The following is a 15,032-nucleotide window of genomic DNA, read 5'->3' on the forward strand; positions in this document are numbered from 1 at the left end:
AACAAAAAAAAAACGTGACTTGTGATGCGAATTAAAGGTCACCGTATGTCTCGAATGATTTCTCTTTATAAAGTGATTCATTTCCCTTAAGGAAAAAGTTAAAGAATTTTAGGCGAGAGTCGAAGTTACTACCCTACGATTGCGAGCCAGACACACTACTCACTAGGCCACGCGAGACACACTTGCGCGGTTTGGAAACGAGCGGGAACTTATATGTTTATTAATGCGAAGGCATGAACTGTCCCATGGAGCGAGCCGACGTCATCGGCTTTGAAGCCGCACCAAACGGCATCTAAACTCCTTTCTCCAAGTGAGGCCGCGATCTGATGGCTGCCAGCTTTGAAGCCGCGCGAAAAGCCTAGCCACAAACGGCACCTAGTTTCCCGCTAAAAGCCGAAATCTGATGGATTTCGGCTTCGGTCCCATTGGCTAGCGCGCGTCACAGTTTCAAAAAACGAGGCTCCCATTGGTCACTGCGTGCCAGTTTGAAGGAGGGCCACCCCATGGCGCTGCGGGCCTGCACCGCCTAGAGTTCCTGTATAGGCTCCCTACGGGAGTCAGAGTTGCGCATTTGTTTTTCCCGCGCCGCCACGCCGCCATTCGCCGAGATCCATCACGTGAGGAGCAAAGCATCTGGTGGCGTGCAAGAAAGCCACCTTTACGGTTGCTCCGCCGACGTTTCTCTTGCCCCGGCGTATGTTTCCCTGCTTTCCGCCTCCTTTTACTCCTCTCCTGTTTTCCATGCGCGGCGGCGCGCACGACGCCGCTATTCGCCAAATTTAGTCACGTGAGGAGCAAAGCATCTAGCTCGTGCGGGAAAGCCGGCGCTACGGCCACGCGCCGAGGCTGAATGCGCAACTCTGCTACCGTAGGTAGCATATACAGGAACTCTAGCGCCGCCAGCGCGCGGACAAGAAATCGGCTGTACCGCCGCTCTGGAGAGCGTCGGCACGGCCGATGTCAGCGCAGCGCGGCTACTTCGCGAGGACGCGCCCAAGAACGACGTTCATGCTTTCGCATTCACAACTCATAAGAAGTGCTTAGGTGTACCTCGAGCCTCTTTGTTTCGCTATCGCGCTCCAATCCTAAAGGCGAAGCTTAAGAGTCCTCCAAGTTTTTGTAGACTTGATAAATAAAATGCATTCCTTTTTTTTTTGTATTTGGGGCAGCATGATTTCACATCTTAAAGGACAAATAAAAATTGCGACTTTCACACGGCGACTAAAAAAAAAAGCGGTTACGCTTGAGTTTTATGCTTTGTAGTAATCAGTGATCACCTATCGGAGTTTACGCCCCCAGCGTCGAACACCCGCTGACAACCGTCAGCGGCTGTTCGTTGTCGAGCATAGGGAGTTTTTACTGGCGGCCTTGATGCCTCGTTCACACTTGCGAACCGGCGGCCGGATCCGCGAGAATTCTGACGCCCGGCGACGAAAGCAGGCAGAATTTCTGGCGGAGAGTAAGATCGCTCTGGGACCAATTTTGAACGCCGGAAAAAAGCTTTCTCTCGCCGCAAGCCAATCAGAACGCACGGGGGAAGTGGCGCTTGCTGACGTCAGATCCCCGTTGACGAGCTGGCGACGATGGCGACGAGACGCGCGCGGGCAAGGAGGAGGTTTGGGAGCTCTCGTCAACTCTCGTCTGTTCGGGAAACTGCGAGGCGCTCGCGCCGCGCACTCCGCAGGTGGAAACCAATGTGTACGGCCTGATCTTTTTTCGGCGAGCGAATCCAGTCGGCGGCGAGTGCGTATTTTGCTAGTGTGAACGAGGCTGACGCGAGCTTCTAGAGTTATTTTGCAACGTGCCTTCCATATACCGTCAAGATTGTTGGTCTCAGTAGCCTAGCTGTTAGTGTGAGCTCGTTTTGAGCATGAGCTCTAAACAGCGCCCTCAAATATGGCGTCCAGTGAATACGCCGCTCAGGCTGCCAATGTTAATTATAGCTACGCGCTGGGATTGGCGAAGCATACGGCACCCGAGCTGAACTCCAGACATTGCTGGAGTTTCGCTAGTCCCATCACTGGAGCGATTGGACACGTGCCACTAGCCGAATTTTTCTCAAGGCATTGATTGCCGCTAGCGCAAGTCACGTTCCTACGCAGTGCTCGTGTCGAATCCATGGGCAGCATTTGACGATCGTCACCATAGGCTAATCCAGTGACTGCGCCAAACCCCGTGCTCATCATTTCCACGTCGTCCTATTCTGCGAAAGAGAGGCTGAAATAAATAGTGTCTTGGGCCAGTGGTGTTCCGTGCAAGTCCACCTGAGTCACTTGGGCCAGTATGCATCTGCACTGTTGGAAACCTACGAACTCAGTATTGTAGCACGGCCCTCTTAACGCGAAAGTGGGGGACGGAAAAGGAAGTTCATTGTGAGGTGCCCGAATATACGAGGTGGCTGAGTTTCAAATTTTTTTACCACAATTTTTACAGCGGTGTTAGTGGCAAAATCAGGCGTTGTTTGAGTGCGAAATCTTAAGTCATCGTGGGAAGACGGGTGACAATAATTAGAGTGACAAAGAATGACCTGAAGTATGGTGCTGCATCGCACTGCATGTACAGAGGCTGGGGATTTGAATGAGGAATATAAAAAAACGTGTATAATGAAACTGAACAGTTACTGCGCGCTGACGACTGGTTCTAATTTAACTTTCTGCATTGGCGCCATTATCCTTGTTGTCTAGTATCGTAAATTTGTTTTCTGATCACGCTAACTGGCCCCGATTCGGTTAACTTTACCAAGCTCACTCGCACGCCTGTATTTATGTCCGCAGCACCTTACGGTATTCTCCTGGAATACACATTACAGTTCGAGATCTGGAGTCATCCTCCTCAACGTAAGTTTCATGTCGACAAGCGAAAGGGTGGTTCTGGGCTTACGCCGTCCAGATCGACTTGAATGTTGCTTGCTAAAAATAACTTTTTATTTTTTTATTTTTCAGTTTTGAGTGTCGAGAGAAAGTACTTTTTGTTTGTTTGCGCCCGATCCCTCAAAGGTCATCATGACAATAGATCACATTACCTGGTGATAGTTACCAAAATTCATAAGGGAAGAAAATTGTCTCACAAGGTCAAGGCAAAAATAAAAAAAAGAAGTGTTTAGTCTAGGTGGCGCAAGCTACTGCCCATTCTAAAGAATCCAGCCGTTAACATCCATCAATCCACCTGAGAGAACCGACTATCTTGGGGTCTGCTGCGAAATAACGCTTATGACCTTTCCATGTGCTGGAAGAGGAGCAGCTGCTTTCGGCGATACACGAAATATTTGAAAGGTCTGCGGTTGCGCACGGATTTTATTGGCTTGCAGATGCAGCGCAAATACCGTTCGAGACGAATTACCAAATGTAGGAGGTCGAGGACCTTGTCAAGCCGTGCTTTACAGCTTTTTTTCTCGACCTCCGCCATCAGTGTTGATGGGAAATAAACTAACTTACTCTCGGTGCTGGTTATTTGAGATTGACATTTTCGAAAACATGCATTTGACCCTTACTCACTGGTCGTGAATAGCGTATGTCCAACCGCTGACCCTTTGCTTCATCGTCTTAAATGATCACGTGTAGGGTGGTAATCGCCGATAGTTAAGAATTCGGTACTCACCGGCCATGTGTCATCGCCCAACGCGACCTTGAAGTCCTCTAACATATACAGTATACGACAACAGGCACGGCTAGGATAAACGGAACTTAGCTGTTACTTTTCGCCATGTTAGACACGCTTGACCTTTCCGATATTTGTCTTTTTTTTTTCTGAAAGCGGAGTCACTTCGTGTTATTCACTGTAATGTGCAAGACTGCCATAACATCTTCAAGAGGCAAAAAAAAAATGTTTGTCGCATTCTTGCAGTGTTGTGCCCGTTACCGAAAAAAAGTAACGAAATAGCGTTACTCGTTAGTTTGGTAAAAAGTAACGCGTTATCGAGCTACGTTCCTTTTTTACAAACGTAACGATATACCGTTACCGTTACTTGTCAAAAGTAACGAAAGTTACTTTTACGTTACTTTTCTGTTCGAGTACATATGTTTGGAAGAGATGTATGATAAGCCTCCTTAACAAGCTTGGATAAAGATAAAAATTTACAGAGTAGTTTCATAGTGCTTTGATGCGCGAAGCAGCTTAATTTTCGGCATGCAGATTAGGCATTGAAACTGTTGATTACCTGATTCTGTCTCCTTTAGTTAATACATTTCATTCAGACCTGCTGGCCATGGCGACGGACTTTCGTTATTCATGCCCATCTCACGCGCAGAATGAGTCGGAGATGTTAGTCAATCGGCTTTTATAAACTACAGCATGCGAACGGGGACTGCTGGAACACAACCAGCCAACCAACACCCCTCATCTGTACGCCGGTTTTAGTAACAGTCCGGTTCATACTATTACCAGAGACTGATTTACTTCACTATCTGGAACAGGACACCGGTTACCAGCGCACTGGCTATAATCACTTGCTGCCTCTTACCAGCAGTAGCTCTCAGTTTTTCTGTGAAAAAAAAGAAAAGGTTTCGTGTTTGGAAGTTTTCTTTCCAGGTTTAAAACTTTTTTTAATATTTTTTTTTATCATGACCTTAGGGAAGTAAAGACTAATCAAGCGAAAGATTCTTCTGTGTACAAAAGTGGGTCAGGAACTTTCAGGCAGCAGGGGGACAGCGAGGGTAAAAATATTCCACAAAGGGTGTTTCTTTTTTTTTTTTTTTTGAACTAGAGAAATGAGCAAATCGCTTCGCCACTAGTTGTCCACTGTTGTAAACGGATGTCTCTCCACGGCTCCCCCCCCCCCCCCCCCCCCCACGCTGTCCACTTCTGCTGCACAAAGCAAGGGGAGGGAGAGGAGGGAGGGGAGGAGGCTGTAACGCAGTCGTTCGTTCAAGCCTTGTGGGTGGTGACACGATGAAAATAAAAAGAAAAAGGAGGATGAACGGAATTAGCTGGTAGCCGAAGGTTTGTTTCGCCTTCGAGAAGTGAGTTTTTTTGTTTTTTGTTTTAACTTTACTGGGACGGATGCCTGTTCCGTGCAGCGATAAGCTGGTGCAGGATTTTGAGATAAGCTCGTGCAGGATTTCACCAGTTTTGGTCAAAAGTAACGAGTAACGAAATTTTACAGCCGATACCGTAAAAAAGTAACGGAAATACTTTACTCGTTAGTCATTCAGAATACTAACGAGTACGTTACTGCGTTAGCGAAAAATGTAACGCGTTACCAGTAACGTCGTTACTAGTAACGCGTTACCTCCAACACTGCGTTCTTGGTTAGGACACGTGTGCCCAGTGGTACCGATTTGCTGACGTAACTGTAAGATGAGTAATGGGCGGCAGCTGTTTTTCTCGAGTCACAACTGGGCTCGAATCGCCACTGCCCTTAGAGTCAGTCGCACTCGAACTATCGGCACCGTACTTTGCGCTTTTCCGCAGCTGGATTTCTGTCACTTTTCTCGGAAGCACTCTAAATGTGCTATGGCTCACGAATGCATGAAGACTGTAGTTTTTATTATTTTTCTTTTCTGCGTAGGCGTTTCTTGTTCTACGCTCGCATCAAGATGCCCGAAAATAACGTTCGCTGAACGACTTGGAAAGTATCCGGACGCTTTAGAGGTAAATTCCTACTTTGCTTATGGCGATAACTGATTATATATAATATGCAATATTTTACCCAGAAAACATATTGACACCGAGGTCGCTGACAACTTCAGAAAGGCCGAGCTTGGCCAGTCCCGTGCATATCATTATCGCTCCAGAACCAATCAGATTGCGGCATTAGCCGAGAAGGACGCCCTAGATCAAATCCTGAAGCAGAAACGAGAACATAAGCCACTCCCTGCTTTTCTTAAGATGTCAATGACTACAGCAGGATCAATAGATATAGCAAGGAATAAGCAAAGCGTAACTTCACTTCACCATTTCTTATGTTTATATGCTAAATTCCAACTTTCCTCTAATAAAGATAACTTTACCAATAAATTAATTTGTATAAAGTCAAAAATATATCATAAATTTAATGGTAAGTCTGCGTCTTGTGTGACGTCATATGCACAGCATATTCTAATCATTTTGTTCTTTACATATAGCTTAAATTAAAAATTTGAATATTGGTGCGCGTGAAAGTGTAAAGCAGTTTCAAGGGCCTTTGAATTTAGTCCATATTTTTACAACAGCAAGAGTTTTGGTAGGGTTTGGTTGTATTAAACGAGTTGCCGTGTGCATGACCGAGAAGGAACGCTTCACCGTACTTCTAGAAGATCCGAGCTTACTCTTACCCCGAGTGTAAAAGACAAAGGGGCCAACATGATTTTGCCAAGTCAGTCTCGCCCTAGCTCACTCCCGAACATTCTGGTGAATAGTCGAGATACCGAGCCCCGAGATCGACCTTGCCGATTCACATCAGACCCTCCCGACGACACTTCACTCTCTGGTCGTCTCGCTGCAGCCAGCTGTCACGCCGACGCCTCGGCATTCGCTGCTTCTGTTTTGGCGCTCATTCTTTCTGTTGTTTTTGGCACAAGTTCGCCGATTAAACATTTATTTACAGTTTATGCTCAAGAATGAGCGCCAAAACAGCAGTGGCGAATGTCGCGGTGTCGGCTGGACAATATGGCGCGATAAATGTAGCGTGTTTTTTCTCCGAAAATATAGATAGGAGCTGCAAGTAGGCTCAGACGGTGTACGTCTGAAATAATGAAAATATAACGGCATCAACAAATATAACTTACAAAATGAACACAAGCCTGTACTATACAGAAGCATGTTCGTTGCAAAGATGTTTACTCTTGTGAGTCATGACACTGAGCATGGTGAGTGAATCTTTGCGGTAAAGTTACAAGTTGGTGTGTTTCTTCGGTCATGTTTAAATAAATGGAAATGAAACGCCGCATCTTTAAAATAATTTAGGGTGACCGCCGTGGAATTCGTCTCTTGATGTGAGGCTGAGTGGAGACCAAGCCTTCAGAACATTATATTGACTTATTACGTTCACATCTTTTGGTATCCTAACCGAACCTACATTACAATCCAACTTCAACACCTGCTCAATAAGAGCCTTTTAGAGTTGGCCTCAGTCTTAAAGGTCCCTTTTGGTCTGACCATAGCAAAACTAGAAACTTGCGAAAACATGTATTTTGTTTTGTTTCTTTATAAACTTTTTAAATCCTGCTTGAACATTTGTTCGCGCTGCTGTATTTCCAACGTTTATAATACATTTCCAGCTGACTCGCTCGCCTTATTAAGTTTGTTTCTTATTATTAATGGGTTAAGAAGGAAACGGCGGCGGCTTAAAAAGCATGAAACTTCCGAAAGGCCAGAGGAGGTGCGGAACATTTCCAGGTACTTTAAATGCGAAGTTCGCAGTGCTATATTTTTTTTATATGAATAATTCCCTTCTAAACTTTATGAAGACTTCCCCTGAAATTTTTTGGAGGCATTTATCTCCTCCGAGAGATGCGGTAACCAGCATAGTTGAAAACGGTTCTGTTATAACGGAGAAAGATCAGATGGCTTCATTATTCAACGAATACTTTCAGTCAGTTTTCACAAGAGACAATGGTTCCCTTCCTGCTTTTCACGTTTCTGGCAGCATACCTCCCATTCCAAACATATACGTGAATCAGGAAGGTATTTTTACTTTGCTGTTAAAAATTTATACAAAAAAGTCTCCGGGACCAGACGACATTTCAAATTCGTTTCTGCAAAGATATGTCGAATGGTGTTCCCATTATTTAGTGATAATTTTTAAACTTGCACATAGCAGAGAAATGATTCCACGAGACTGGAAGTGCGGGAAAGTAATTCCTATTCACAAACAAGGCGCAAGAACCACCCTGAGCAATTATCGACCAATATCCCTCACTATTACGTGCTACAAAACTTTCGAACATATAATAGCAAAACATTTGATAGATTTTATAGAAAGCAACAACATCCTGGGCACTAATCAGTACGACTTTAGGCAGGGTTGTTCTACAACTACGCAGCTGATTGAAGTTTTTCATCACCTTGCAGAAATGTAGATAAGGGGGGACAAATTGATGTCGTGGTTTTAAACTTCGCGAAAGCCTTCGATCGCGTATCGCAACCGAAGTTATTACATAAACTTAGTCTCATTCTAAAGAACAGCCAAATTGTAGATTGGTTTGAGGCATACTTATCGGACAGAAAACACTTTGTTTATCTTCAGGGCGAAAGGACCAACTCATTGGTATTGTTATCTGGTGTTCCGCAAGGTTCTGTGCTTGGACCGCTCTTTTTTATATTGTATATTGGTGACATGAGTGACGGATTCGATCCTGCCATAAGTTTAAAGCACTTTGCAGATGACACCATAGTATATTGTAGTACCTCCGTTAATGATCAAGAGAACCTAAATAGGCATCTGAGCGAAATAGATAAATGGTGTACTCTGTGGAAGATGGAACTGAATATTAAGAAAACTGTCTATACGAATGTAACGCGTAAAAAACAAATTCTGGAATTTAACTATTACATAAACGGCCTTTTTTTAATAAAGTTACTGAGTATAAATATCTGGGAGTGTTGTTTAGCTCCGATCTAACTGGAACTCCCATATCGATCATGTATTTCAAAAAGGATTTCAAAAACAGTGGATGATCAGAAGAAAGCTAGATCATGCGAGTCAAGAAGTAAAATTAATGGCGTTTAAATGACTGATTTTACCAACCATTAACTATGCGTGCCCTGTATGGGAGACATTTACCACTAGAAATGTTCATATTCTGGAAAGACTACAAAACAAAGCAGTGCGATTTATATTCAATAGTTACAAATCAACTGACTCTGTCTCCGCACTCAGGTCCCGAGCAAACCTATGCAGTGTTCAAACAAGGTTGGCTATGAGCAGAATGAAACTTTTTTTTTTTTTTTTTTTTCAAATTTTGAGTGGATGTTGCAGAATAAATGTTTCGAAATACGTAACTCCCGAACCTTTGCAGCATAGAACAAAACATAATCGTTATATTCAACCATATTGGTGCTCAACAGATCGTTTTAAGTACTCCTTTTTTGTTCGGTGTATAGATGAATGGAACAAGCTACCCGCACGTGTTGTCGATTCTGAAGATCTCATGTCATTCGCAAAGGAACTAGAGTTTGTGTATGCATGTAATTAATACCTTTTTATTCATGTTTTTTTGTGTGTATGTAATTACGACATTTTGTTTATGTTTGCTATTTGTACCACCCCTGCCCTGGCCTTACCGCTGGCAGTAAAAATAAAGAAAAATAAAATATATAAAATAAAATGGGTGGCTTTAACTTAGTATTACTCTCTCAGATTACGTACTAAACCAAAACGTGAATGAAACGAAGTGATTAATATTAGGTGAACTCAATAAAGCAGGTATCAGATACAAGTGAGAATGTAAGCACACCAGCTGTTTTATATCAGTAACTTAAATGTTGGGAATGTGTTTGTCACCTGAGGTGTTTTGGTTGGTTTCAGGATTTTCTGTGTGTGTCATATAAACTTGACAAAAATGCGGTCTTTACATAAGCGCTCTTATTATGTCGGAACTCCTTGTGAGTGGCTTCGCACTTTATATTTGGAGTGTCCCCCTTGCATGCCTTGCTTTCTGGCCGAATAGGGTTATCTAAAACTATTAAAGTGAATTGTTCTGCGGTAATATTGTTATACAAATCAAACATTTGACATTTCTTTGCAGCTTATTAGTGAGAAGTCACCCAAATACTCTCTCGTGTTTCATTCTCATAACCGCGGATTCACTCAGCAAACGCCATGTCTGGAAATATTAAATTTTGCAGTCGACCGGGCCTCATGGCTCTCAAAAGCTACATACGCATATTATAATATGCACTCAAAATATATGTAAGTACAAGCCACCGTAAACAGGAAAAAAAGTTTTTATATTTCATTGCGATAAAGTTTTTGATACTGTATAGTTTTATTCAGAATTGCTGATTGTTCATTTAAATAAAAATCATTAAAAAAAGTAACTTATAAATTATAAAAAAACACATAATTAAATTTTATAAATTGGCAATCCTGAATAGAAAAGGCCGAGTTTAAAGTTTTGTAACAATCGTAGTTAACCTGACGCCGCATTTTATAATTTCAGAACAAAAGGCCACATTTACATATCGACGAAAAAGCACACTAATACATTTATTTCAGATGATACGTTTGTTGTCTACTTGGACGGATCAGGTAGATATACTACCCCTTATTTTAACATTTCACATTTTAATGAACATGAATACTAGTCATGAAAAAATACGGGCACTTTGCGCATAAAAAAGCTTACTTTGTATAGCCCGAAAAAAACTACAGATGAGGAGATACTTAAAAGTATGTCTATTTGCCGAACATCTTACCAGACCCCACTACAGTGAAATGTGTCCGGGATCGAAATCTATTTTTTTTGTATAGCGGTAGCTGCTACTGCTTCTCCCCGGCAAATATCCTCATGTACAATCGCAAACCCCCGCTTTACGGCAGAGACACTTATCTCGCTCTCCTCACCATTCCTCACACATAGACGCCAACTGCGACAATGCTCTCGCGAAAAGTTTCCGCTAAACTTAGCGGGAAAATTTCTTGCCAAATTTAGCGATGAATTTTGTCCTCGTGATGTCACACATGACGTCACGTGTGACGTCACTTGAATGAATGTGACGTCACGTGAACTTCAGCGGATAAAATCTTTCCGCTAAATTTATACAAAACGTTTCCCCGCTAAATTTAGCGGGGAAATTGACGTCACGTGATTTCAACACCAATTCATTATCCCCGTCAAATTTAACTAAAACTTCCCGTTAAATAGGAGGGGAGCAGGAGAAGAGGAGGGCAGGGTACGAAGGGGGAGGAAGGGCATACTCTCCCCTCCGTACCCTCCCCTGCTCCTACTCAAGAGCTACGGTCTAATTCGGCATTACAGAGAATTGTAAACGCCTTTAATTTTTTCGAATGATTCACGACCTGCTCGATAGTTTATTTATTGCATTATTACTATAGCCAATTTCTTACAGCTTTTCCTCCCATCTTCTTGTACCCGCTTTCCCTCTCTATAACGCCTTCGGGCCCTGAGGGCATGTTTAATTAATAAATAAATAAATATTGCCCAGTGTCTAATTTTGCCACTGTTTTGTCTCAAATACGCGCACTCCACCTCTTTTAACAGTTTTCATTTTGCCTTTTAATAGTCAGGAAAAACAAGACTATTTATTTTGTCATGATGCTATTCACCCGAGAACGGGGGTTTCCGTGTTCTAGTCTGGTGTTAATATTAAATATTACTGCAGTAAACGTCTGCTAGCTCAGCTTTGCACACTAAATGTATTGTCATCAATTGTTCGCGGTGAGATTGTCTCGCGATGTATAAGCAGTTAAACACGTGAAGTGGCCATATACACGAAAACTTTTAATAAGACAAGCTTGAGAATTGACATTTACTAATTACTTTATTTTATTTACTTATTTATGGTGCCTATTAAAACCTATGGGCCTGTTACGGAAGTGCACAAAAAATATTCAGAGCACAACGCGGAAAGCAAGAGTCGAACATAACAAGAGTGGAATGCTCCTCTTTAAAAAGAGGTGATAATTGAAAATGTCAGCAATGTGTCAAGATGATTAAATTGATTATCAGATCACAATTTTATATGCAGATTAGAAAGCAGACTCCTGAATATTCTCTCGAATTTTAAGACAATATAATGCTCCGATGCTTAGGTCAAGGTGGAACTCCGTGGTCAGCACTTGAGAGCGAAATAATTCACAATGATGAATATTGTGTGTTTATCAGATCTCCAATGTTAGGTAAGGAAGAATTTTTTTTTAGAATAGCTTCTTTTCTTGTTTGTTCAATCTAAATAAATATATTTTCAACGTCGTCGGGATTAAAAACAACCGCAAAATATTATAACAGATCCAATTTTTGTTTCCGCTAAATAAAATGTGATAAAAAAAAAAGAACAGATGTTTTTGTAGAGTTTGGGAATTCTTGTATGGTAAAACTTTGTTCAAAGAGCTGGAGCAATGCTGTCCGATGAGCCTGAATTTATATCGAATGAACTTCTCTCTGAAATAAAACTTAATTTTTTTACTGCAATAACAAATAATTTTAGAAATAATTTCGAAAACACTTCTGGGGTCCTAATCTACAGGGCAGGACCAAGCGGGACCATAGGAGCGGGACATCGCCGCCTTCTAGGATTTGTCAGCGGCTGAGCACTGAACAATTGCAGCAGGCGGTGTTGTCCTGCTCCGATGGTCCCGCTTGGTCCTGCCGTGTAGATAAAAGACACTTACCTGCTCTTCTTTGAGAAATTAGGCTTCTTCTAAAAGTCGCAGCGCTTCTCATCGAACTTTTTCCCCGAAATTTACAATCTCTTCCTACATTTTCATATGGTGAAGTCCTTTAAATGGGTCCATATCACATAAGCGAATAACATCTTAGAGAAGAGCGGTCATCTAAGCGAAGGACTAGGGAACTTGTTAGCCCACCCGCCCCCCTGCGTTCACGCCGCTTGACGGCATAGGTTGTGGCGGCTCATTACAAAATTGTTCATCCACCTGGCCCAACCGTAAGCGCCGCTTTACGGTGGCCGACCATTCGCTAAAGTGTTTTTTTTTAATGAAAAGTCGGCGTTCACTAAAACGCCGTTCAACTAATTGAGCGCCACCTGCTCCAGATGTTTTTACATTACAGAATTACTGGGCTAATGCGAAGAAATATTTTCAAAATCCGGTAGACAACCATTGGTGGTGGTGACTTGGCTTAGCAGGAATAGTTTGCGTGGGTGAAAAGGCTCTATGGTTCTTTTGTATGCTCTGTATAGGCTCTTAATCATTGTACAGAGAGATTGTTAAGTCGTTTTGTTTTTATTCTATATCATGGTAAGCCTCGTGATGACTAAAAGTTAATGGATATTCCGTTCAAACCTTTTAGAAACATTAACGAGCCTGTAAACCCATTTTATACCGCATTAAATGAAACCCTTGGCCATAATAATTACGTAAGCTTCTCATGCAACTGTCATTTCTCCAGAAAGAGATACAATATAATTCGACGTTTCGGTAGGAAAAAGAGGCTTTGTATTCTCGTTCCTAAATATTCTAAATCGTTATTTAATATTAAGTATATATTCAAGGGCCCTGAAGCTGGTAGTTGACCAAATCTCCCGTAGACGGGAAGTGACCAATTACACTCTTTTTTCCATCGATCAAAAAACGAAATAAAAAAGATATCAAGAAATTTTGTTGCCAAGAATGTTGGGTGCTTCACCCTGATTAAGGTACCTCTAATATCAACCTAAGATCTCCCGCTCTTGGTAAAGGAACATATGCGCAGTGTCTGTTATTCTGAAACCGGTAGCAGCGCGCAAAAAATACACAGAGAGGACTAAGCAGGACAAGAGAGGAATAAACAAGACAAGCGCCTACCTGTCCTTTCCTTCCATTGTGCATTTTTTGCGCGCTACTACCAGTTTGTAACCACGAATCAACTTGCCTGCATGGCTACATTGATTCGCAATTCTAGTCTTTGCGCGTGATCTTGCCTAAGTTTGTCCTGCTGACATATGACTACCATGTGATTTTTAGGGTCGCAAGTGTGGGCCAGAACAGCATATCTAAAAAACAACCAGGAAGTGCCTTACCTCTGTACATTCCTCTATGAGATGTGTGGAGCGACAGAAAAGTACTTTGTGTACAACTTCACAACATGTAAAAATTTTGATCCGAAATAAATGTAGTTTCTCCAACAAAGTAGGTGTATACTTCAGTTCAGTACATAAATTATAATGCATGTAAATGCATTCAAAACCAATACACAACTTTGATCTTACTTAAAATAGATACCTTCTGGACCAACGTTATCGTAACTACATTAACACAAAGGAACGCACGATATCAGAAGGTGATGGTAACTAGGCACCGCAGTGCGAAAAATTGGAAGGTTCTGTATTTTAACAAAAGAAACTCGTTTTTATTAGAAATACAATCGCTGATAACGTACCAATATTTTCTGCGCAATATTAGTTTCAAGAGGATAAGCCAATCATTCAGTTTGTAATGTGCTGCACAAGTGTTATATTAGCTGCAATAGCATTTATTTGGTTTCGACTGAAGAACAGGACAAAGATTTTCAGAAGTTGTCTGGAAACGGCTGGTTAAATTGGGTTGGTGTCTACATTGCGGCTTTCTTGCTTTGGTCAATATTGGTCAGAGTGCACCAATCAGAGTTCTCACTGATATTATTATTTACCAGCGAAAAATAAATGAAAAAAATTTCATTTACTGCGCCTAAATACACTTTGTTGGCTCGAGTAGTATCCCTAGCAGCACACTTCACCGGCTCATACCTGAGACAGTTTGGCGCAATCTTGGGCTAAGCTTGAGCTAAGTTGGCTCTAGATCGCTCCAATTTGGCCCAGGCCTAGGCCGAGGAGGTGTGCTGCTTGGAATCATATTGACTGTACAATGAATCGACCACTGATCACCCGAAAATAAACAGTTTTATCTACATTGATACTCTTCGGTAGACTTCGGAGTCAGTCATTATGCTTCACCAAAAACCTTAAAGGGCATACAAAACTTTATTTCACGTGTCCACCAGAGCATATGCAAAAGTACTCCAAAAGCCGGGAGACGTCATAATTAAAATAAAAGCACCGACTTGACACAACAGAAAAAAAAAAATCATGAGACGTTTCGCCTTCCATCTTCAGTAGTTACAAAGCAAATGCAAGGTTCAACCTCAAGCCAACGCTATTTACCATGGGGCATTCTTTTGACTTTGGGCCGCTACGACCTTGGCGAGAGAGGATAGATGGGCACCCCAGAAACTTCTAGAATCGTTTGTCCGCAGGGTCACATCCGTGTGTAACAAAAACCGCGGCCCTCTCCACGAAGCTTATACAGACATTCCTGATAAATAGCGTTGATTTGAGGTTGAACCTTGCATTTGTTCTGTAACTACTGAAGATGCCTCCCACATGGGAGGCGAAACGGCTAATGAAATGGTTTTTTTCTTTTGTGTCAAGTCTGTGCTCTTCTTTTGATTACAACA

At 42.2% G+C, this 15,032-nt stretch overlaps 1 protein-coding gene across 1 annotated transcript; it reads left to right on the plus strand.

Moving 5' to 3' along the window:
* The first annotated feature begins 5,374 nt into the window (after positions 1-5,374).
* LOC121047715 lies at positions 5,375-13,729 on the plus strand. The gene is made up of 5 exons (XM_040503181.1): positions 5,375-5,589; positions 9,666-9,829; positions 10,080-10,168; positions 11,693-11,779; positions 13,565-13,729. Exons 1-5 carry the CDS (start codon positions 5,452-5,454, stop codon positions 13,708-13,710), a joined length of 624 nt encoding a protein of 207 aa, XP_040359115.1. The 5' UTR covers positions 5,375-5,451; the 3' UTR covers positions 13,711-13,729.
* The last annotated feature ends 1,303 nt before the right edge of the window (positions 13,730-15,032 follow it).

This window comes from Ixodes scapularis, unplaced genomic scaffold (assembly GCF_016920785.2).
Source record: "Ixodes scapularis isolate PalLabHiFi unplaced genomic scaffold, ASM1692078v2 PGA_scaffold11__112_contigs__length_91849675, whole genome shotgun sequence".
Classification (NCBI taxonomy): Eukaryota; Metazoa; Arthropoda; class Arachnida; order Ixodida; family Ixodidae; genus Ixodes; species Ixodes scapularis.

Bases quoted from the DNA above. Each gene is read 5' to 3' on its own strand.
- LOC121047715 (XM_040503181.1), top strand. From the start codon at position 5,452: ATGGCTCACGAATGCATGAAGACTGTAGTTTTTATTATTTTTCTTTTC. The intron at 5,590-9,665 runs GTAAATTCCTAC...ATTTCTTTGCAG, and splicing joins AGTATCCGGACGCTTTAGAG to CTTATTAGTGAGAAGTCACC. The intron at 9,830-10,079 runs GTAAGTACAAGC...TTATAATTTCAG, and splicing joins AATATGCACTCAAAATATAT to AACAAAAGGCCACATTTACA.